We start from the raw sequence: 23311 nt of genomic DNA on the forward strand, positions 1-23311 counted from the left end.
TTTTTAAAGCATTACATTTGGATGAAACCGCCGCGCATTTAGAAATTTTTGTTCGTTTTGTTTTTATTTCTAACTTGCTACATTATAGAACATTCTGATGTAAAAACTGTAAATAAATTGCTTAAAGATGCTAAAAATCGATGTTTCCTTTTAGAGAAACACTAAACGTCCTCCTTGCTGCAGTAAAACAATGAACCAGCTGAAGTGAACTATACATACACACAGTAAGAGGTTGCACGCGTACAGACACGCCTAGGTTCACCTGTCTGCATCATCATCATCATCATCATCATCGTCGTCGTCGTCGTCGCTGTCAGGAAGCGCTCGCTCTTTTTCTTTAAATGATTTATTTGAGCAGCTGCTCTGACTTTAGGCGGGTAATTCACGTCATTTATTTCATGTTTCCGGTCCGTGCGCAATACCTAACAGGTGTTTGCGGACAAAAGTACTTTAAAGGAACTCTTGAGGGGTGAAAATCCACTGATTTAAAACTGGTGATGACTTCTGGAGGCTTGGGGCTTAACGAGGGGCTTGGGCAGGACATCAGCCAGCAGGAGCTGGACTTCTCAGACCTGTTTCTGTACAATCCAGCCGGAGAAGACTTCCCTACAAGCTGCGTCAAAGGTGTGTGAACAAAATCACTCTTTTATATATATATATATATATATATATATATATATATATATATATATATATATATATATATATATATATATATATATTTGCTCAGGAAGACGTTCGAAAATGGGTGAATACACTAGTATTTTAATTTACACATCAAGTCAAAGATCCATTCATTACATAAAATAAAATACTTTATTAAAATATTTTGCTGATGGGATTTTTGGGGTTTAAAGTATAAAAATACTTCATATTGAAATAATGTAGTTCTAATTTAAAATACAGATTATGATTTGTTTAAAATGAGACAATTAGAGCTAAATGTCTGAATTACACTGCTAGGAGTTGGAAACATGTGAACGAAATATTTGCATTTACTCAAAGAAAATATGCACAATTATTCAAATGAATTTCCATAAATGAATCTGATTTGTAATAAAGTGTTTATAAGCTCTGTAGTTTGATGAATGCTTTCTTTGGTGACTGACAGATGACCCGGGGGCTCTCCTTCAGAATGACAGCCAGCCTCCTCTGCTGGTGGTCGACCATCACGCTGCTTACATCTCCACCTTAGCAGAGCCGCTGCCAAACCAAGATGCATGTGCTCAAGATTTTGCTGGAGAAACCCTAGGGCTGACGTCAAGGGCGAGCACTATTCCTGCTCCCAGCCCCAGGATTGAGATCACTCTGTCGGGCGATTCTTTCAGCTCTAAAATTATGGAGCTGAGCCCTGGCTCCAATGCTCTAGGAGCCTACAGGGACTGTGTCAGCCCCACCAGCAGTAACTCCTCCACAGGCTGGCCAGCTGATGTTTGTTCCCCCCAGACTTCACCTGGAGTCTCGCCACCAAATGGAGGCAACTATGGCACATCGTTGCCTGCTCTGGACCTCTGCCCCGGTCTGCAGAACATTCGCACTTCCTCTGCCCACTCCTCTCCAGGAACCTCGCCTCGCAACAGCATCACCGATGAGACCTTCCTCCAGCCTCATCACCAACGCTCCACCTCACCGCTTCCCCACCACCGCCCACGTTCCACCTCACCTAAAGGAAAGCGCTCGTTTGATCCAGCCCACACCTTTCAGGGGGGCACACCTGTCAAGCAGCGCTCCCGGAGCCCCAGTCCCATCCCATCACCCCACAACCAGCAGTCTTACTACGCTCCACAGTATCAGGCCCAACCTGAGTTTCAGCCCCTTTCCCAGACATCCCCGCAAGCTCTGGAGGAGATACTGAGCAACCTCAACCCCACCCTCTCCAGAACAGTGCATCCAGCAGGGGTTAAATGCACACTTGCACAAGCCCAAAGACAGGAGTGTGTTTATGCAGAGTATGACTGGGACAGTGAGCACGAGAGGACCAACAGGTTTGCACCTGAGGTCAAATCTGAGACATTTTACATGGTTCCAGCTGTGTGGCCTCTCACTCAACCAGTTAATCATGCTGAAAGACCCACATTCAGGTGTTTTGTTTGTCTTATGTCCTTATTAATACATTATCAATAAGTTGTTACAAGATTAGCAAACAGTGAGGTTTCTTTATTCATATTTGCTTAAATGTTCTCATCCTCTCCTCTTCCTCAGTGGTCTCCCTATGGCTCCCCTTCCCTCCTTGGAGCGAGCTTTGCCTAGTCAAAGTGGCCAGTATGAGCTTGTGATCCATCAGCAGCCCCGATCCCACCACAGAGCTCACTATGAGACCGAGGGCAGTCGAGGAGCCGTGAAAACGCCTAATGGAGGACATCCCGAGGTCCAGGTGTGTTGAATTATGTGTATAAATAAGAAAAGAAATTGGAGTGTGAGGTTGTAGATATGGGTGGTATTTTCTGGTTAATGTATTGTTGATGGGACTGTAATGCAAATGAAAAAGAGCCTCGTACTGCACTTCTCCCTCAGTGATGATGACAAAGTTGCAGATTGTTCAAATCTGCTGAAACAAAGACACCAAGGAAAAACTGAAAAATTCCATCATACAAATCTTAACAAATGGTCTTCTGTACTGAACGCTTTATTGAGTTAAAGGTGTGGTTCACTAAAAATTCTTTTTTTATGGTTATTGCTGATTATAATCAGTCATTCTGAAATTTTCATGCGGGCTGAACATGAAAATAGTCTCCTACACCTATCTCCTGCATAGCTTCTGACTGAAACTAGACGGTGAAAAATCATGACAGATCTACGTCACACTGTCACTGGGACTCACCCATCTTGGCTCACGATGGGGAAGGCTCTTGTTGGTTTAGCATGCAGGAAACAGCAGAGAATATAATCGACTAGTAGAACCTAACCGTTAGCATTAGCAACTTCACCACACATCAGAAGCTCCAGCTGGCTTGTGTTATTTGTGGAGACAAAACATCTACGTGGAAAGGCAGTGGTAGAGCCACGTCGTTGTTATCCAATCTGAGGCGAGATGACCAAATATCAGGAAATAAGGCTCCAAAACCTACCGTCTGAAGCTTAGTTGTGATGTGGGTCCCTGCTAGTTCCTACAAATGGTGCACCGGTATATCCCCCTCTCAAGAATGACTTACAAGGCATTCATTCCTAATAGAGACCACTGCAAATGTATTGATTAGATGAATAGACCATACCTTTAAAAAATAATTTGTGTTGGGTTTCTTGCAGCGCCACATGATCAGACTATGCAAATCAGAGTTCTTGCTTTGCCAGTTTGCTAGCTTGTGAAATCATCATCCGAATCAGAATGACTTCCCAGAAACGGTTTATTTTAATTGTTTTGCTGCTTTTGTTAGCTTCGTGGGTACCAGGGCATGGATCCACTGGGGCTGCAGGTCTTCATCGGAACAGCAGATGAGAAGATCCTGAAACCTCACGCCTTCTACCAGGTGCATCGCATCACCGGGAAGACTGTCACCACTCCCAGCTTGGAGAGGATGATCACCAGGACTAAGGTGTTGGAGATCCCTCTTGAGCCAAAGAACCACATGAGGGTGATGTGAGTAAAACCATGATTTGCTCAGAAATTAAACTCACACATTAACCTTTTAATTAAATGATCTGAAGTGGTGTCAACATATCACTGCAAGTCAGCCACCTGTGACCTGATTCTTTTTAAGCAAATCTGCAAACGTCACGGCACCATTTGCATCTCAGAGAGTGACAGAAACAATAACCCCGGTTGTCTGAGCAGTTTTTTGGTTTATTATTATCTCCTTTCTGTTCTGAAAGTGTGACTTTTCTGCATTCACCCTGCAGGCCGTGGCTTCTTGTGAGGGCAAAAATCAGCTCTTTTGCTCCCAGAACCCCGATGTTTTCTGCTGACGGAAACAAGAAATGTATCACTTCCTGTGTGTTGGAGAGTTTTTCCAAGAAACACTTATCAGACCGTGTGTGTTTGCAGCAGCAGAAACGTTTGATGAGTCACTGAAAAACGGTAGCAAAAAGCATGGTTCTGAAACATGAACGTTAACTTTAAGAAATAGGTCTTCATTATTTCTCAAGGGAAATTGTTTAACTGACACAGGCAGCAGCCACAGCATCATCAGAATTAAAATGTAAATGAAAAAAGATAATAATGAAATACTTTTAGAAGCTACTTTTAAAGAAAAGACTTAGGGGTGAGATTTGCTGAAAAATATTAATCTAAGTAATTAAAGTCTTTATAATTAATTAATCTATTTTTAATTAATTAAGCTATTTTTAAATCAAATCAAACAATAGACATGGACATTATTATTGCAAACTCAGGCTCTTTTCATTAAAAATTTAATAAATAAATAAATTGTGTTTCCATACACATGACTACGCATCATGCGTAAAAAAAAGGGCTGCTGGCATAGGCTGGAGCTATTCCAGAAGCTACACTACACAGCCTTCTACCTCTGTGACTGATTGGTTAATTCAAATGATTGACAGTTCTTGTGCATTGTTAGGGCCAATAGAATGAAGCATTACGCACCAAAATTAGATTGACAGCTTAGTCAGCCAATGACACTTGTCATAAAACAGACAAGCACAAACCAGGAAACGGAAAGGGGGGGAGGGGTTGACGGTGGAACAGGAGTCAAGTGCTCGCCCCATAATTGGAAGGTTGCAGGTTCAAGCCCCGCGCAGTCTGTTGCTGTTGTGTCCTTGGGCAGGACACTTAACCCTCCCACTGTCTTTATGGGTGACCCTGCGAGGGAAGTTCCTCACAGGGTCACACCCATTAGGACAGTGGGAGGGCTAACCCACCCCACCTGCTGGTGGTGGTCGGATGGACCGGTGGTGCCTGTGTACGGCAAACTCGCCTCTGCCAGTGCGCCCCAGGGCAGCTGTGGCTACAATGTAGCTCATCACTACCAGGGTGTGAATGCATGTGTGAATGGGTGAATGACTGATTGTGTTGTAAAGCACCTTGGGGGGCTCCAGGATTCTAAACGGCGCTATATAAAATACAGGCTATTTGATTTCCATCTAAACTGTTTTCAGTGTGACAAAGGAGGTAGAGTTAATAGTTATTGATAAGGCAGTTTGGATGAAATGAGCATCAATGATATGAAACTTTTGAAGATCTGCTGGGGGGAAAAATTCTGTTTTTTGATGTTCTCTGGCTTTTGTCTCTGTGAAGCTTTGGTTTAGAGTGTAGGGACATACATGTGTAGAATTAGCAGGGCCTTAGCTTCAAAATGAGTGGATAGAATGTGTGTAAAATGAAATTTTACCATGATGAGGGATTTCCGAACACTCGTAGTTTTAGATGTATTTGGATCACAGAAAGAAATGTTTGCATGGTCTTGTAGCCGAGGTGTATTTTTTTTTTTTGTTTGTTTTTTTGTGTGTGTGTGTCCTGTCTGGCTGTGAAGCAAACAGAATTGATGTCTGAATGCTGGTAACAAGCCTTACAGATTTACTCTCAGGTGGAGCATCAAAGCGTCTGCTTTTAATGTCATGCCTGATACTCAAAACTTAATTGTTGTTTTTGAATGCTTTTTAATTCCGACCAGACACGGAGACAGAGGTGAAAGAGAAAGGAAGAGACAAAAGATGGTGGGGGTGTTCCACAAAAATAAACAATAATGAACAAGAATCTGCTTATAGACCTGCAGAAAGAGAGAAGAAAAAAAAGCAAAAAACAAAAAAATTGGGACACAACAACAATACAACAAGATCAAGCTATCACTGCGTCAGCTTGTTGAAGAAATATATAATCAACGTTGTTTAACTGAACAGTCACACGATAACAAATCACAGTGCATTAAGTGCCCACCATAGCCTTAAGACCTGTGTTGAACGTGCCCAAGTCCATTCTTATGAGAGCACCATGTGAGCACCTGTGTGTGTACACGCGCTTATTTATGTAAGGTTTCTCTATAGAAGCGTCCAATAGAGAGTGTGAGGGGCCACAGATCTGCTCCCTAAAGATGTGTAGGAGACGGAGGGAGCTCCAAGTCCCAGAGATCCAGGAGTTGCCCCAGAGCACAGGAACTCCAGTGAGACTGCGACCGGAAAAGCCCCTGCTCCCCTCGAGAGGCGCAGAGGATCGCCCCGGGGGGCCATAACCAGCAGCCGGCAGAGTCCCGGGAGATATCGGCGGCAAGCCCACAGGCCCGCCCGCAGCCTCCCACCCCCTAGCCAGCCGAGACCGGGACCCAATGACCCGGGACCGAGGTGCGACCACCGCCGCTGGGGACCCAGCAGAGCCCAGGGACCCAGACCTCACCAGGCAGCCACGAGGATTGGTCAGGCAGATGCCAAAAATCTTAAACTCCCTGACCCAGGAGCCATGACCCAGGCAGACCAAGGCATCGCACTCCACACCAGGTGTGGCAGGGAGAGGGGAGACGAAGATCTATATCACCAAAAGAAGTCCCAGGAGAAGGGAGGAGTCAAAGGCCCCACCTGACATGTACAGTCGTACACAAACACAGTCACACATTCCCTGCCTCATGCTCACACATGCACATACAACCAAAGACTTTCAAAAATGCATGCCGGACACCCACTCATGCTCCCCATACACACCCTATTCACTTTGGTCCCGGTACTTGTGCACATGGGGTACAACCATTACCGGTTCCAAGAGTTCGACCCTTTCTGCTGGGGTTCTGATGAGCAGGCTCCCCCGCCCAACGCTGAGCACAGCAATCCACCACCCCATACCCCAACCGGAGGGCCGGATCTCCCTCCTGGCCTCCAGCCCCAGGAAGCCAAGTGACAACAGAGGTGTGCTTAGACCCCTAGTCTCCCTCCACCTGCTCCAATATGGTGTTAGCGAGTGTTGATGAGGTGTATTCCATGGCTGTGGTGAGCGGGCAGTGCAGGCATCGTCTGGCCTATGCCAGCTGATGCCACCACACCACCCCACTTGCACCCATAGCCCTCAGTGTCTAAGTGCAGTTTAAAGTTGGAAGTGGGCACCGGCACTTGGGATGAGGCAGAGAAATCCCCCTGCCAAATGCTGTTGGATGTGCTCACTCCCAAGGCCCTAAGTGTGTGTTTGCGTGGAATGTCGTTGGTGAAAATGTTTAAGGTGCAGATAAAATTGGGGGGCAGGTTGCCACACGAATGTGGAAATGGGGTCCATACCCGCAGTCCCTGACTTGTCCACCCCCAGGGTCCTATGTGCATGTTTGTGTGATGATGTGAGGGAGCAGGAGGAGAGAAATGTGTGGGGATGGGGAGGAATGGCTGGTTTGGCTTAGCCCTCCAGGGAGCCAGCTCCCCCACTGGCTCCAATAGGCACCTCTGTTGTCAAAATGCCGCCTAGAGCATGGAGACCCCAGCCCATCCTGCCAGGGCCCAAAGCAGCAGCATCACAGAGCCTCACAGAGTCCGAGGGCACCAACCCAGCCCAACCCCCAACAGAATATCTACGCCCATCCCTGCATTTGCACAACTTCCGGACTATAAAAGACATAGGACATCCAGGTAAGGTTGGGTTCTCCCCCTCCTGGACTTCCCCCTCCCCTGTGATGGGACAGCAGAGGAGCCAAGGTCTACCCGAGGCCCCTGAACCAGAGTCAGGCACTGCTGCATGTTCCTGCCTTCTCCCCGGCAACATACATGTCAGGACCTGACCCCCAAGGCCCCGCCCAGATCCCCCCACGGGGCCGGCCACCCCCACACCCCGAGCCCCTAGGCCCCCACCCAGACCAGCCGAGGTGTTTTTAGAGGTGCAGCGTGACGATATGTATTGATATTTAGGGCATGTGATGTAAAGTTTAATTTGATGCTATATTTGGGCCCAAAGGGTAAAATGAGTTAGTTTTTACTAACGCGTTATTTTATTTCTAATTAATTAATTGTATTTAACATGTTAAATAGAATAGTTAATAACAGTTGGCAAACATTTTACTGGATCTTTTTTAATTGCATAGGATCGACTGTGTTGGGATCTTGAAGCTGAGAAACGCAGACATTGAACTGAGGAACGGTGAGACGGACATCGGACGAAAAAACACACGAGTGCGTTTGGTGTTTCGTGTTCACATCCCTGAGCCTGGAGGTCACCTCGTGTCTCTTCAGGTCACCTCTCACCGAATTGAATGCTGTAAGACATGTTGAATTAATTATTAATAGAGACAGAACGAGGAGGACAAGCTTTTGTTGTAATACAGCAGAAATATTTGCATAATTCTGCAGACAGACACGCTTGCAAACAAACGGCATAATTTACCAACACAAAGGCTCTTCTTCTGCTGCTAGAAATAAATAAATAAACAAAATACCAAAATCAAGCTACCCTAAAATGCTGTTTTCTTTTTGTGGTTATTTGCACGTAGCGTTGTCTTTGTGTTTCCACAGCTCAGCGCTCAGCTCAGGAGTTCCCTGCGGTTGAGCGGCAGGATCTGGACCGATGCTCCGTACATGGCGGTCAGCAGATGGTCCTAACTGGACAGAATTTCACATCTGCTTCAAAGGTGATCTTCTCTGAGAAGACACAAGGTGAGATATTATGTATATACTCATTTTAAATCTACTTATCTTCCAAGGTTGTAAAGACATCAAAATAATTAAGATTTCAAAAGACAAATTTGATATGGTGAGATTGCGTGATTTTCACCTCCCTTGTGAACACAAATTATGCATACATTTTTTTTGGTACACATTAGTAAGACAAAGTGCAGCCTATAGACAGACCCCTTATGTAGAAAAACATATACTGTATGAAAACCGTGTTCCCTCGCCTGGACGTGGGTCACCCCCCCCCCCCCCCACCCCCCCCCTTCCCCCGGAGCCAGCCCTGGAGTTGGGGCACGTTGGCGAGCACTTGGTGGCCAGGCTTTTACCCATGGAGCCCAGCCGGGCACAGCCCATAGAGGAGACGTGGGTCCCCTCTTGGGAGGGGCCAAAGGGGTTGGGTGCATTGTGTTTTGGGTGGTGGCTGAAGTCAGGGACCTTGGCGGTCTGATCACAGTTCGATGATTGACTTTGTAGTTGTTTCATCAGATCTGCGGCCACATGTCTTGGACACTTGGGTGAAGAGAGGGGCGGAGCTGTCAACTGACCACTACCTGGTGGTAAGTTGGTTTTGATAGTGGGGGAGGAAGCTGGTCAGACCTGGCAAGCATAAACGTATTCGTCTGCTGGGAACTTCTGGCGGAGCCTCCTGTCAGAAGGATCTTCAAATTCCACCTCCGACAGAATTTCAAACACGTCTCGAGAGAAGTCCAAGTGGGCCATATATTCCATGCTTCCATTGTCGAGGTGGCTGACCAGAGCTGCGGCCATGGGGTTATCAGTACTTGTCAAGGTGGCAGCCCTCGAACCTGCTGGTGGACCCCGGCGGTTGGGGATGCTGTCAAGCTGAAGAAAGAGTCCTATCAGGTCTTTTTAGCCTGTGGGACTCCAGAGCCAGCTGATGGGTACTGGCAGTCCAAGCAGAATGCGGCTCGGGTGGTCACGGAGGCAAAAACCCACATGTGGGAGTTCAATGAGAGCATGGAGCAACTTTGGATTGGACTCTCCAATCTCTGGTGCCGAGGTCACTGGGGTGGTTATAAAACTCCTCTGTGTGTTCCAACTACTGGGGGATCACACTCCTGAGCCTCCCTGGTAAGGTCTATGCAGGGGTTCTGGAGAGGAGGGTCCATCTGATGGCTGAACCTCAGATTCAGGAGGAGCAATGAGATTTTTGTCCCGGCCGTGGAACCTATACCTTGAGCGGGATCGTGGAGGGTGCGTGGGAGTTCACCCAACCGATCTACATGTGTTTTGTAGATTCGTAGAAGGCGTTCGATTGCGTCCTTCGCGTCCCTCTGGGGTCCCCTTTATCACTGTAAGGGTTTAATTTACATATATAATGAACCATAAGACATGAGATTCCATAGTAAATATGAAATCTATCTTGTGGATCTTTAGGTACTTTTAACCAGAAGATTGGAACTTTTTATTGCAGGGATTATGTAACACTTCGTATTAACTGAGAGACAAGAGAAGAGAGAGTAACCGTTGAAATGTTTAAGAAGATTTATTTCTAAACAATTTTAAACAAGACTAACTCTAAATTCTAAGTGAATGGATGGACCTTGGTGTGAATTTGACGTGAGATGAATGGTGTATGTGTGTGTGATGTTGTCATCAGAACTCTCGTATCCGGAGAAGCAAGTCTGAATGATGAAGTGATGTTTTGCTCTTACGCTATGATCGGAGTTTCATAAACACATGAGACGCCATTTTGTCGCTCCACACATACCCTTAGAATGATACCTCCGTACAGATCCAGAATGCCAGGTCCTCGGACCCCCCTTTCGGTACCGGAGCCGATGAAACAGCGTCAGCAGTACGACAGACTAGTCTTTGGATTGTCTCCAGGTAAAAAGCGACAGTTGGTTGACAGCGTCAGATGGGCCTGGAGGGTCAGTGAGTTCAGCTTTTATTCTGAAAGGAACCGTTGCTTGGTTGGTAAAATGCAACAGATTTTATCCAGCTTGTTGGTTCTTTGCTTAAAAAGGAAGTCCGGGTGGCCGGTCCGATACTTCTCTTAGAATACGGTGAACTGAACTAAGATGGTGTGGGACTGGTTTTATTAATCTGGATGTTTTGATTTACGGTCGAGTCAAAGTTGGACAGATTTATAAACACCACAGAGACTATGCCACACGTCAGAAAGGAAGGTTCCGATTGGATGAGTAAAAGCAATGTGTCATGCGTTTACATTACATGTATCAAGATTTCTAGCGCAGCTAGATTAAAGTCATATTACTCATTAAAACTTACTAATCATAACATTGCCATTTAACAGATTGGTCAACATCTTATTATTGACTAACACTTTGTTTGATTAGCTTTATTAAAAATAGAGTTCTTTGATTTATTAAAAAGAAAGAGTCCTCTGTCTTCATTCTTCTCTTGAGCTGGAAAGGAGAGGTTTTAGAAGCAAATGCATGACCTTGAGCAATATCTCATGTAGATTAGTTTTATAGTTTTTTAAAAAAGCATGACATTGCCTGTGTTCTCTATAAACTGTTCTGAGTTGCTTTTACAATGATTCCTATTGTATTTTGTATTGACGTGTGATTTTTATGTGGCTATATTTAGTTCCAGAGTTGCAGCTGTGATTAAAATAGGCTAATAATAATAATCTGTGGCCTACCAGTATTTTTATTGAAGGTGCTCATCTACGTCTTTAGTATCTTTATTTTTAGATTATTTGCATGTCACCTGGGAAACATCAGCTTACGTGGGGCATGTCCTCCAGCAACCTACACTTTCAATTTTGACAAAACAAACCATGCTGTTTTAACTATTGCACTTTTGACTGGAAATGACTACTTGTGTTTATTTATGATGGAAATTTCTCACCTTGTTGGGGCTCTTTTAGCCAACACAGAGGAGTTGGGTTAGTTAGTTTGAGATCAGGATGGCTAAGGTTCATATCTCATAAAACCTCTCTGCTGCTTGGTTGTTTTGTGTAACAGGATGTGGTTAGATGAACATAATGCAGAGACTTTCCTTTTTTTTTTTTTTTTTTTGTTATGCGTGGGCTAACAGAGAAGCTGCAGGTTAAAACTGAGGTGGGAGTGAAACAGACTTAAAAGAGTTCAGCTTGTTTCCGTTGTTTATCATTATGTGAACCAATGTCTTCACATAATGCATAACTGGATTGAAATCAACTATTAGAAATCTACCTTTTCCCACCAAAAATACACCTCTCTTTTCTTTCTTTTTCTTAGTGAAATGTTGTGTTTTTAGAAAAATGAGCTTGGTTATCTATAGACAGAAACAGAAATTTACCAGCATACCAGAAACATTTCAAAAATAAGCTTTGTGTATGACAACAACAGAGATTTGATTAAGCAAATAAGTCCTAAAGTGTTGGTTATTAACATGCAGAAATATCTTTTAGGCATTTACTTACTCCATGTGAATTAAATGACTGTAGAAGTTGACTTTCTAAATTCTTATATTAGGCTATTTCTTTTTTATTTTCTTTTTGATATTTATATTTTTTCCCTTTTAGATGGTCAACAAATCTGGGAAGTTGAAGCCACTGTGGACAGAGACAAAACCCAAGCTGTAAGCTTCAGTTCTCCATTTTTTTTTTACATAATATGCAAACTCACATAACCCATGTTTTATCTTATGTATATTTTTTGCATTTCAACTAATGATTTTTAAAGAGTATAAAGAGGTAAACAGCAACATTGTCTGAAAAGTGAAAGTAAAGCCTGCTATGTTCATTTTAATGTCTTATAAATTAATTAATCTGCTTGTTTTTTTCAATGTGACTTCTTTTTCAAACTCTAGAACATGCTGTTCGTTGAAGTCCCTCCTTACCGAGACCGAAAAATTTGCCAACCGGCCAAAGTCAACTTCTACGTTGTTAATGGGAAGAAGAAACGCAGCCAGCCTCAACACTTCATCTACACTCCAGTGATAGGTGTGTATGTGTTTGCGTGATTGCCATCCTGGTTTCACATTACTGGGAGGTGGGGTGGGGACTGTAATCTGAATGTTTGAGAAACTTAAACATCTTTAGTCCACTTTGGTTATGAGGACAACACAAAGGGACACTGATGAAGATGCGCTTAGTGTAAAACAATTGCATTTTTAAAAGGATATGTGTCAGAGCTCTACCTTTAAAATGAATTAGAGGCAAATACAGAAAAATGTCAGATTTTAGATTTGATCTGGTTGCTTGATGCTTCAACCTCAAAACAGATTAATGTCGTTTCCATCTAGAAGCTTCCTTTAGACTGCTGTGATAAACCCATCCACATTATAATCGCTCAACATATTTTTTGCAGCCCACAGTAGTCAGAACACGAGTTTCATTTTGAGAACAAGTATCCTGTGTTTAATGTACTGGGGGAAGTTCAACCATTGTTTTCATTATCATCCCAAACAACTAAACACAGTGCTCACGTCCAAATTACCTCCACACTTGGTACGGTCTTGAAGCTATGATGGCAAATCTGCAAAACAAGCTAGCATAAAATATGTTTTCATGCCTCTTACAATCATACTCAAATATACGCTAACATAGGCTGGGCTGTCACCTTACTGTGGTGGAAGGGTTTGAGTGTCAATGATCCTAGGAGCTAAGTTGTCTGAGGCTTTATGCCTCTGGTAGGGTCACCCATGGCAAACAGGTCCTAGGTGAGGGATCAGACAAAGAGCAGCCCGAAGACCTCTTATAATGAATTATATAAATGGAAACCGTGTTCCCTCGCCCAGACGTGGGTCACCGGGGCCCCCCTCTGGAGCCAGGCCTGGAGGTGGGGCACATTGGCGAGCACTGGTGGCCAGGCTTTCACCCATGGCGCCCGGCCGGGCACAGCCCGAAGAGGAAACATGGGTCCCCCTTCCCATGGGCTCACCACTCATGGGAGGGGCCAAAGGGGTTGGGTGCAGTGTGTGACAGGTGGTAGTCAAGGGTGGGGGACCTTGGCGGTCTGATCCTTGGCTACAGAAGCTGGCTCTTGGCACAAGGAATGTCACCTCTCTGGTGGGGAAGGAGCCTGAGTTGGTGTGTGAGGTTGAGAGGTTCCGACTAGACATAGTCGGACTCACCTCAATGCATGGCTCTGGAACCAGTTTTCTTGAGAGGGGTTGGACTTTCTACCACTCTGGAGTTGCTCCCACTGAGAGGCGCCAAGCAGGGGTGGGCATACTAGTTTCCCGCCATCTTGGTTCCTGTACATTGGGGTTTACCCCAGTGAACGAGAGGTTAGCCTCCCTCTGCCTACGTGTAGAGGGACGGGTTCTGAATGTGGTCTGTGCTTATGCACTAAACTACGGTTCAGATTAACCGCCCTTTTTGGAGACCTTGGAGGGGGTGCTGGAAAAACCTCGGCCAATGACATGGCTCACACTGAAAGCAACGACTGAACAATTGGTCTCAACGAACCACCGCACTTCCTCCTTTAATCATTACGCACATTTTGCAACAGAACACCACTGGTTTGAGAGGTTAATAATATCGAAGATGGAGAAACAGCCGGCTGCTACCACTTCAACTTTAGGACAAACTACCCCCAAAAAAATAAAAATAAAAACACCATTTGAAGTTACAGGAACAATAAATGTTTGGATGTAGAAAACGGTGACTGGTGTTTAGCACTATCTCCTTTACTCTGGCAATGCGGGTTCTGGTTAGCTTGGAAAGCCATCCTATATATGTGAATATATAATCTGGCCACGGCCCATTGACAGCTCTCAGTTGTGAGGCAGGATCTATGGTTGTCTTTCAAACTGTCTCTGCATACTATTGGATAATAAACAACAAGACATACTCACGGCTACGGATGTCTGTCCACAAGGCAGTCTGCCATACTCTGTCAAAGAAGATGCAAATACATACTCTTTTAAAAATAAACTTAAGTACCTCTGTCTGCTCTTGACCCAAAGAAAAGCCAAAGTTTAAATAGTCCAAGGCTGATGCGAAACCTGTTTCAAACAAGCCATCGCCATCTTTGTGTTTTCAGTAACATACCGCCCACCAACATAGTCATTGGTCCACCAAACCAATAGAACGCTGTGATTGGACTGCTCCGAATGTCAGTGTTCACTATTTTGAGCAGTTTTATACCAGAAGAACAAATTGCCCTCTGCATAATTTCATTCTTATGCCAAATCTACTGTATTAATTGTGTTATGTAATCTTAGTCATGCTGGTGAAGGTTCTCAGTCACCCAGGTCATGGTAATTCGACTCTCCCTTATTCCATTCAGAATTGACAAAGTTCCTCGGATGAGTAACGAAACATCTTCTAACACAATAGGACATAACAACATCAATGCCTCCTCCAGGGTATGAAGGCAGGCTATTCATAGGTAGTTTCAGCTCATGAAACAACAAACAGCTACAGTTCATAAACTTGACTCCCCGATATTCCCATCAAAATTGACAAAGTACCTCAGATGTGAAGTAAAACATCTTCAGGAAACCGATAAAGTCCAAGTGCCTTCATTTGAACCCTTTGTATTATTCTTAGTCATATTTTAATGCTTCCATTCTCTCTTTTTTCTTCAGCCATCAAAGCGGAGCCTTTGGACATGTATCAGGTGAATTCATACAGCTGCTCCAAGTCTGGAATGTCAATGAAGTCTCTTTACCACCATCTGGAGCAGGAGATCAACCCTCAACCTCTGAATGTTTCACCAACAATGTACCATCTAACCACTGTAGACACACGTGGCCACATGGCAACTCCGGATTCTTTTGATGACCCTATCTATTTCCAGTCTAGAGCTGGAGCTCTAATCAACAACCCCGTGATATACCACACTGCAAACCAACGTTACAACAACTCCAGCAACGCCTTTCTGTCTCATTCTGCCCCCATTCCCAGCCAGTGTGCAAGTGCCAGGACCCCCATGGCCAAACCGGGTGAAGGTCCACAGGTGGGCGATTCTTTTGAGGCTTGTTTGATGTCAAGACATCAGGTGTTTGGGCAAACATCAATATCTATGGGAAGGTCGCCACCTTCAAGGTATATTCAAGTGAAGGCAGGAAGTCGAGAAGAACCAAGCGGGCAGCCATTCATTCCTGTTGGATCAGCTAATAGAAGCCATGATGACAAAGCTCCAGATGGGATAACAATCAAGCAAGAGAACCTGAGCTATGCCTACTTGGAGGATGGTGAGTTTTTTAGTGGATGTGTTGTAGATGGATAGATTGAAAAACTGTTGGAAAGTTAGATGAGATACAGCCATGTTCAAGGATGCAAAATCTGAGCTCGTATCAGAGGGTGTTATAGATGGAGAGAGGCCATGGTCTAGCTAAGATGACAATTTTGTATTTGGAAGCAGTTTTTTTTAATGACGCAATGATGTTAGTTTTTTGGTTTGTTTCGTTTTCCGGTGTACTGTTCTCCCCTCTCTGTTCTGTTGTCTTGGTTTTGTACACTGTATAAATCAACTGTAAAGCCAACTTAATAATGTTGCGTTTATATTTTTGTTGAGTATATATATATATATATATATATATATATATATATATATATATATATATATATATACATACATACATTCACTTTCAACAAAAATATAAACGCAACACCTTTGTTTCTGCTCCGATTTTTCATGAGATGGACTTGAAGATCTAAAATTCATTCCAGATACACAATATTACCATTTCTCTCAAACATTGTTCACAAATCATTCTAAATGTGTGATAGTGAGCACCTGTGCTTTGCTGAGATAATCCATCCCACCTCACAGGTGTGCCACATCAAGATGCTGATCTGACATCATGAGTAGTGCACAGGTGTATCTTATACACGGAGTGCAGAATTTTTAGGCAAGTTGTATTTTTGAGGAATAATTTTATTATTGAACAACAACCATGTTCTCAATGAATCCAAACAACTCATTAATATCAAAGCTGAATGGTTTTGGAAGTAGTTTTTAGTTTGTTTTTAGTTTTAGCGGCTATTACTGTGCATAATTATTAGGCAACTTAGCAAAAAACAAATATATACCCATTTCAATTATTTATTTTTACCAGTGAAACCAATATAACATCTCCACATTCACAAATATACATTTCTGACATTCAAAAACAATACAAAATCAAATCAGCAACCAATATAGCCACCTTTCTTTGCAAGGACACTCAAAAGCCTGCCATCCATGGATTCTGTCAGTGTTTTGATCTGTTCACCATCAACATTGCGTGCAGCAGCAACCACAGCCTCCCAGACACTGTTCAGAGAGGTGTACTGTTTTCCCTCCTTGTAAATCTCACATTTGATGATGGACCACAGGTTCTCAATGGGGTTCAGATCAGGTGAACATGGAGGCCATGTCATTAGTTTTTCTTCTTTTATACCCTTTCTTGCCAGCCACGCTGTGGAGTACTTGGACGCGTGTGATGGAGCATTGTCCTGCATGAAAATCATGTTTTTCTTGAAGGATGTAGACTTCTTCCTGTACCACTGCTTGAAGAAGGTGTCTTCCAGAAACTGGCAGTAGGACTGGGAGTTGAGCTTGACTCCATGCTCAACCCGAAAAGGCCCCACAAGCTCATATTTGATGATACAAGCCCAAACCAGTACTCCACCTCCACCTTGCTGGCGTCTGAATCGGACTGGAGCTCTCTGCCCTTTACCAATCCAGCCACGGGCCCATCAAGACTCACTCTCATTTCATCAGTCCATAAAACCTTAGAAAAATCAGTCTTGAGATATTTCTTGGCCCAGTCTTGACGTTTCAGCTTGTGCGTCTTGTTCAGTGGTGGTCGTCTTTCAGCCTTTCTTACCTTGGCCATGTCTCTGAGTATTGCACACCTTGTGCTTTTGGGCACTCCAGTGATGTTGCAGCTCTGAAATATGGCCAAACTGGTGACAAGTGGCATCTTGGCAGCTGCATGCTTGACTTTTCTCAGTTCATGGGCAGTTATTTTGCGCCTTGGTTTTTCCACACACTTCTTGCGACCCTGTTGACTATTTTGAGTGAAACACTTAATTGTTCGATGATCACGCTTCAGAAGCTTTGCAATTTTAAGACTGCTGCATCCCTCTGCAAGATATCTCACTGTTTTTGACCTTTCTGAGCCTGCCAAGTCCTTCTTTTGACCCATTTTGCCAAAGGAAAGGAAATTGCCTAATAATTATTCACACCTGATATAGGGTGTTGATGTCAATAGACCACACCCCTTCTCATTACAGAGATGCACATCACCTAATATGCTTAATTGGTAGTAGGCTTTCGAGCCTATACAGCTTGGAGTAAGACAACATACATGAAGAGGATGATGTGGACAAAATACTCATTTGCCTAATAATTCTGCACTCCCTGTACTGCCCACAATAAAAGGCCACCCTGGAATGTGCAGTTTTTTGCTTTATTGGGGGTCTGGGGACTCAGAACCGGTCAGTATCTGGTGTGACCACCATTTGCCTCATGCAGTGCAACACATCTTCTTTGCATAGAGTTTATCAGATTGTCAATTGTGGCCTGTGGAATGTTGGTCCACTCCTCTTCAATGGCTGTGTGAAGTTGTTGGATATTAGTGGGAACTGGTACACGCTGTCGTATACGCCGGTCAAGCACATCCCAAACATGCTAAACGGGTGACATGTCCGGTGAGTATGCTGACCATGCAAAAACTGGGACATTTTCAGCTTCCAAGAATTGTGTACAGATCCTTGCAACATGGGGCCGTGCATTATCTTGCTGAAACATGAGGTGATGTTCATGGATGTATGGCACAACAATGGGCCTCAGGATCTCATCACGGTATCTCTGCATTCAAAATGCCATCAATAAAATCCACCTGTGTACTTCGTCCATAACAGATGCCTGCCCATACCATAACCCCACCACCACCATGGGCCACTCAATCCACAACACTGACATCAGCAAAGCGCTCACCCACACGAGGCCACACACGCTGTCTGCCATCTGCCCTGAACAATGTAAACCGAGATTCATCCATGAAGAGAACACCTCTCCAACATGCCAGACGCCATCGAATGTGAGCATTTGCCCACTCAAGTCTGTTACGGCGACGAATTGGGAGTCAGGTCAAGACCCCGATGAGGACGACGAGCATGCAGTTGAGCTTCTCTGAGACGGTTTCTGACAGTTTTTGCTGAAATTGTTTGATTATGCAAACCAATTGTTTCAGCAGCTGTCTGAGTGGCTGGTCTCAGACGAACTTGGAGGTGAACCTGCTGGGTATGGAGGTCCTGGGCTGGTGTGGTTACACGTCATCTGCGGTTGTGAGGCCGGTTGGATGTACTGCCACATTCTCTGAAACATCTTTGGAGACAGCTTATGGTGGAGAAATAAACATTCAATGCACGAGCAACAGATCTGGTTGGCATTCCTGCTGTCAGTATGCCAATTGCACGCTCCATCGATGCTTGTGGCATCTGTGGCATTTTGCTGTGAGACAAAACTGCACATTCCAGGGTGGCCTTTTATTGTGGGCAGTATAAGGTACACCTGTGCACTACTCATGATGTCGGATCAGCATCTTGATGTGGCACACCTGTGAGGTGGGATGGATTGTCTCAGCAAAGCAGAAGTTCTCACTATCACACATTTAGACTGATTGTGAACAATGTTTGAGAGAAATGGTAATATTGTGTATCTGGAATGAATTGTAGATCTTTAAGTCCATCTCATGAAAAACCGGAGCAGAAACAAAGGTGTTGCGTTTATTATTTTGTTGTGCATATGTATGTATATATATATATATATATATATATATATATATATATATATATATATATATATATATATATATATATATTATCTCTGCCCAACTGTCTCTTACAGCCCAAGACGAATCACATGATTATTAGAAAAATAATGACCAGACTGTTGAGGCATACAGGCAATAGGTTTTTAGGCATTCTTTTCACACTGAAAGAAAACCCGTCAACACTTGTTTTTATGGAATATTTGTGGGCCAAAATCTTCATTTTCCTATGATTTTGGTAATTGCCTTTGAATAAAAAAACAGAAACTGCCTGCAACTAGTTGTTTAGATGGGGAAATACAATAAAATAATACAAATGTAAATTTGCAGGTTCTTCTTCTAATGATCTTATATACTTTTAATTTAAAGTTCTTCAGAACGTGAGCCTAAATGACAACTCAGTGCTTCTTTTAAATATGTATTAAACTGCTTCACACTGTTATTAGATGCTGTTATTAGATCTATTGCTGCAAAAAAAATTATTGAATGGAAAGTGTCTTGGGGAAAAGTGAGGCTTGCTTGATGCATTTTACCTTAAATCATTGATGATTTTATGTCAACAGTGGGTCTAACATTATATAAAAGGCGTCTTTCCAAATTTGCCATAGATGGTATTGATTAGGTTATTAATTATAATCAAAAACAAAAAAGGATACAACACAGTAAAAACATACAAACAGCTACTCTAAAGGAGACACTCTGAAGCCTGGGGGATGGGTGTTTGTGGTCCAGTGCAATGCACGCACGCACACTGCAACAGTACGCTTGCAAATCCTACCCTGTGGTTTTCTGTCAGGCCTTTGTATCCACTTTCCTGTCTGTTTCTGTCTCACCATTATCTCTCACTCACTCACTCACTCACTCACTCACTCACACACACACACACACACACACACACACACACACACACACACACACACACACACACACACACACACACTCTCTCTCTCTCTCTCTCTCTCTCTCTCTCTCTCTCTCTCTCTCTCTCTCTCTCTCTCTCTCTCTCTCATGCTTTCTAAACCTTTATACATACAAACATTGTTCTTTAGAGTTAGCTTATACAGTTTACTGCCATTTCTGATATGAAGCAGCAACACGCAGAGAGAACGAATTTACCTTTCTGCTGAAGGCGAAAGTTTCTGTTTACAACTCTGTGATGGTGGAAAGAAACAGGAAGTAAATTGTACAGGCAAATTTATGCTGATACGTCTAGTTTTAAAAAACATTCTTTGTTCTGGTCTCATAAGAAGTTGGGGCAACAGCGAAGTAATAGAAACTACTGAAGGGCATCGTCAAGTAAAACTGCACTGGACTGTCTGTAGTCTGTACGCCATGCTTTGTGTCGGCCATTACTGGTGTCCTTTCTGTTTGAAGTCAGATTATTTTTAAGCAGGTGGGAGAATCCTGATTACTGATGTCAAAAAGGCCACAAACCCCAACATCCCTGGTTCGAGTCTGATGACGGATGTTTGTTTCATACATCTCTGTCATTTACTGTATTTTTTGTTTTTCAATCATTAAATACAAACATAACATCCTCGGACTCTGGAGACTCCTACTGGCAGTTTTACGTAAATCATTGTCATCTTCATTTATATTTTTAAAAGTACAAAATTAATTGTACAAAAATATTAATCGTACAAAAGTGAAGACACAAAATCTTTTTTTACTGTTTTTTTTTTACTGGATATTGTTGTGAAACTTCAAATTACTCATTCCTCATTTTAATGTTTTACAGTGAATGACATCATACAAAGAGACATGAGAGGTCACAATGGAGACTGATCCTGCAGCACTTCTACAGCTCTGGAGACTAACACTTTTGAAGTTTATGCAGTGCGTGTAATTTGCAAGTGACACAAAGTGGAGGGAGAAATTTCAGGCTAATTGTTGGAGCTGAATCAATGTAGGTTCAAAGGTTCACACAGCTTAAACTGACCTCTGAAGCATAACTTTATGTCAAAATTACACACAGTCACACATTTTAGACTTTACAAAGATAATTATGCCATTTTTTATACTCTATCTTTTATGTCTTTGACTTTTCTCTGTTTATATGACTGTACAATTACTCTATTAACCGTGTAGAAAATATTTGATATCAAATAAATTTTGATAATACAAATCTGTGTGTGAAATCTTAGTATTTATCCTGTCCCATCTGCTTATGTCATTTTTTTAAACAATAAAATTCAGATCAGTGTTGCAGGACAGCAATTACAGTTTTACTTCAACAAGAGCAACTATGCTCACGCCTCTTAGTAGCTAATTAATGAAACGACTTAAAAGATCAAATCAACATAATCCCACATGCTTTTCTGGTGTACACACACACACACACACACACACACACACACACACACACACACATATATATATATATATATATATATATATATATATATATATATATATATATATATATATATATATATATATATATATATATATTGATCTCAACCAAGGGGTGGTCAGGGGTGCTGAAAATTGCTGTGTGCACCCCCCCACCCCCACCCCCCACCCCGGGAATACCTACCACTGCCTGAAAAGGCAGTGTTAACAAATCATATTAGTGTTCAGTCAAACCATATATTGATCTTGTTTATTCAAGACATAATAGTAAAATAAAATAAAAATATTACAATTAATGAGTAAAGAAATAATCAGAATTTTTAAAAATACATATGTTTCTGCAGCTCACCATTTAAAAAAAGATTTTATCTCCATAGGTTTATTTTTTATTTTTTTGTGAACACAGCAACAGGTGAATTAACCTAAAAAAATACATTTTAAAATTAAACTTGGGATAACATTTTTCATAACTGACAAGTATTTTTCTAAAATGTTTGTGTTTGTAAAATTTAAGTTAAACGTTTTGGATACGTACTGTTATTTTAATAAATACGAATAAAGGCACAATGCAGTACATCACCACAGACTAAATTCAACCAGAGTTACCACAAGGACCAATTTGGTGTGCCACCCCAAAAATTTCTTTAGTCCCATTTGGCCACTCCTATCAAAATTTTCTGGAGGCGCCCCTGATCTCAACATAGGCCAATATCTACCAAACCAGACAAGACCCAAGGTGTAGGCTATGCAAATAGGCATCTGAGACAGTCCACATAACTGCAGGGTGTAAGATGCTGGCAGGGAAAACAAACATGGAACGCCACAACCAAGTGGCTGGCATCGTGTACAGGAACATCTGTGCAGAGTATGGACTGGAAGTCCCGAGGTCAAAGTGAGAAACACCCCTTAGGTGGTTGAGATCGAGAGAGCCAAGCTCCTGTGGGACGTCCACATCCAGATTGACAAAAAGGTGACGTGAACCAACCAGACATTGTGGTGGTAGACACACTACAGAGGACGTTGTGGTTGATGTGGCAATACCAAGTGATGACAACATCAGGAAAAAGGAACAGAAGAAACTAGAGAAGTACCAGGGTCTCAAAGAAGAACTTGAGAAAGCCTGGAGTGAAGACATTGGGGGTGGCCGTGGTCATCGGGGCAGTAACCCCCAAACTGGAGGAGTGGCTAAAGCAGATCCCAGGAAAAACATCAGACATCTCAGTCCAGAAAAGTGCAGTTCTAGGAACAGCTAAGATACTGCGCAGAAGCCTCAAGCTGCCAGGTCTCTGGTAGAGGACCCAAGCTTGGAAGGATGAGACCATCCGCAGAGGCTGGGATGGGAATTTTATTTATATATATATGAAATTTTAATTATGCAGCTGAAACATGACGGACAGACAGGCAGGCAGGCAGGCAGATAGACAGACAGACAGACAGACAGACAGACAGACAGAGAGACAGACAGACAGACAGACAGACAGAGACAGATAGATAGACAGACAGACAGACAGACAGACAGACAGACAGATAGATAGATAGATAGATAGATAGATAGATAGATAGATAGATAGATAGATAGATAGATAGATAGATAGATAGATAGATAGATAGATAGATAGATAGATAGAGATGTAAACATTATTACTGTAAAACTAAGGTTTTACAGTTTTCGTAACGAACGCTAGGAGGAGACATTTTCAAACAAATCTTCATCGAAGCGGAAGTAGAACCCCAAGACAAA

General features: G+C 42.9%; 1 protein-coding gene across 1 annotated transcript; it reads left to right on the top strand.

The window, feature by feature from the left end:
* Window positions 1–85: 85 nt before the first annotated feature.
* Window positions 86–21297, top strand: LOC107385406 (nuclear factor of activated T-cells, cytoplasmic 2). The gene is made up of 10 exons (XM_015959248.3): window positions 86–624; window positions 1112–2081; window positions 2203–2374; window positions 3375–3577; window positions 7941–8113; window positions 8368–8508; window positions 12026–12081; window positions 12313–12445; window positions 15040–15648; window positions 20957–21297. Exons 1-10 carry the CDS (start codon window positions 498–500, stop codon window positions 21001–21003), a joined length of 2631 nt encoding a protein of 876 aa, XP_015814734.3. The 5' UTR covers window positions 86–497; the 3' UTR covers window positions 21004–21297.
* The last annotated feature ends 2014 nt before the right edge of the window (window positions 21298–23311 follow it).

This window comes from Nothobranchius furzeri, chromosome 3, assembly GCF_043380555.1.
Source record: "Nothobranchius furzeri strain GRZ-AD chromosome 3, NfurGRZ-RIMD1, whole genome shotgun sequence".
Taxonomy (NCBI): Eukaryota; Metazoa; Chordata; class Actinopteri; order Cyprinodontiformes; family Nothobranchiidae; genus Nothobranchius; species Nothobranchius furzeri.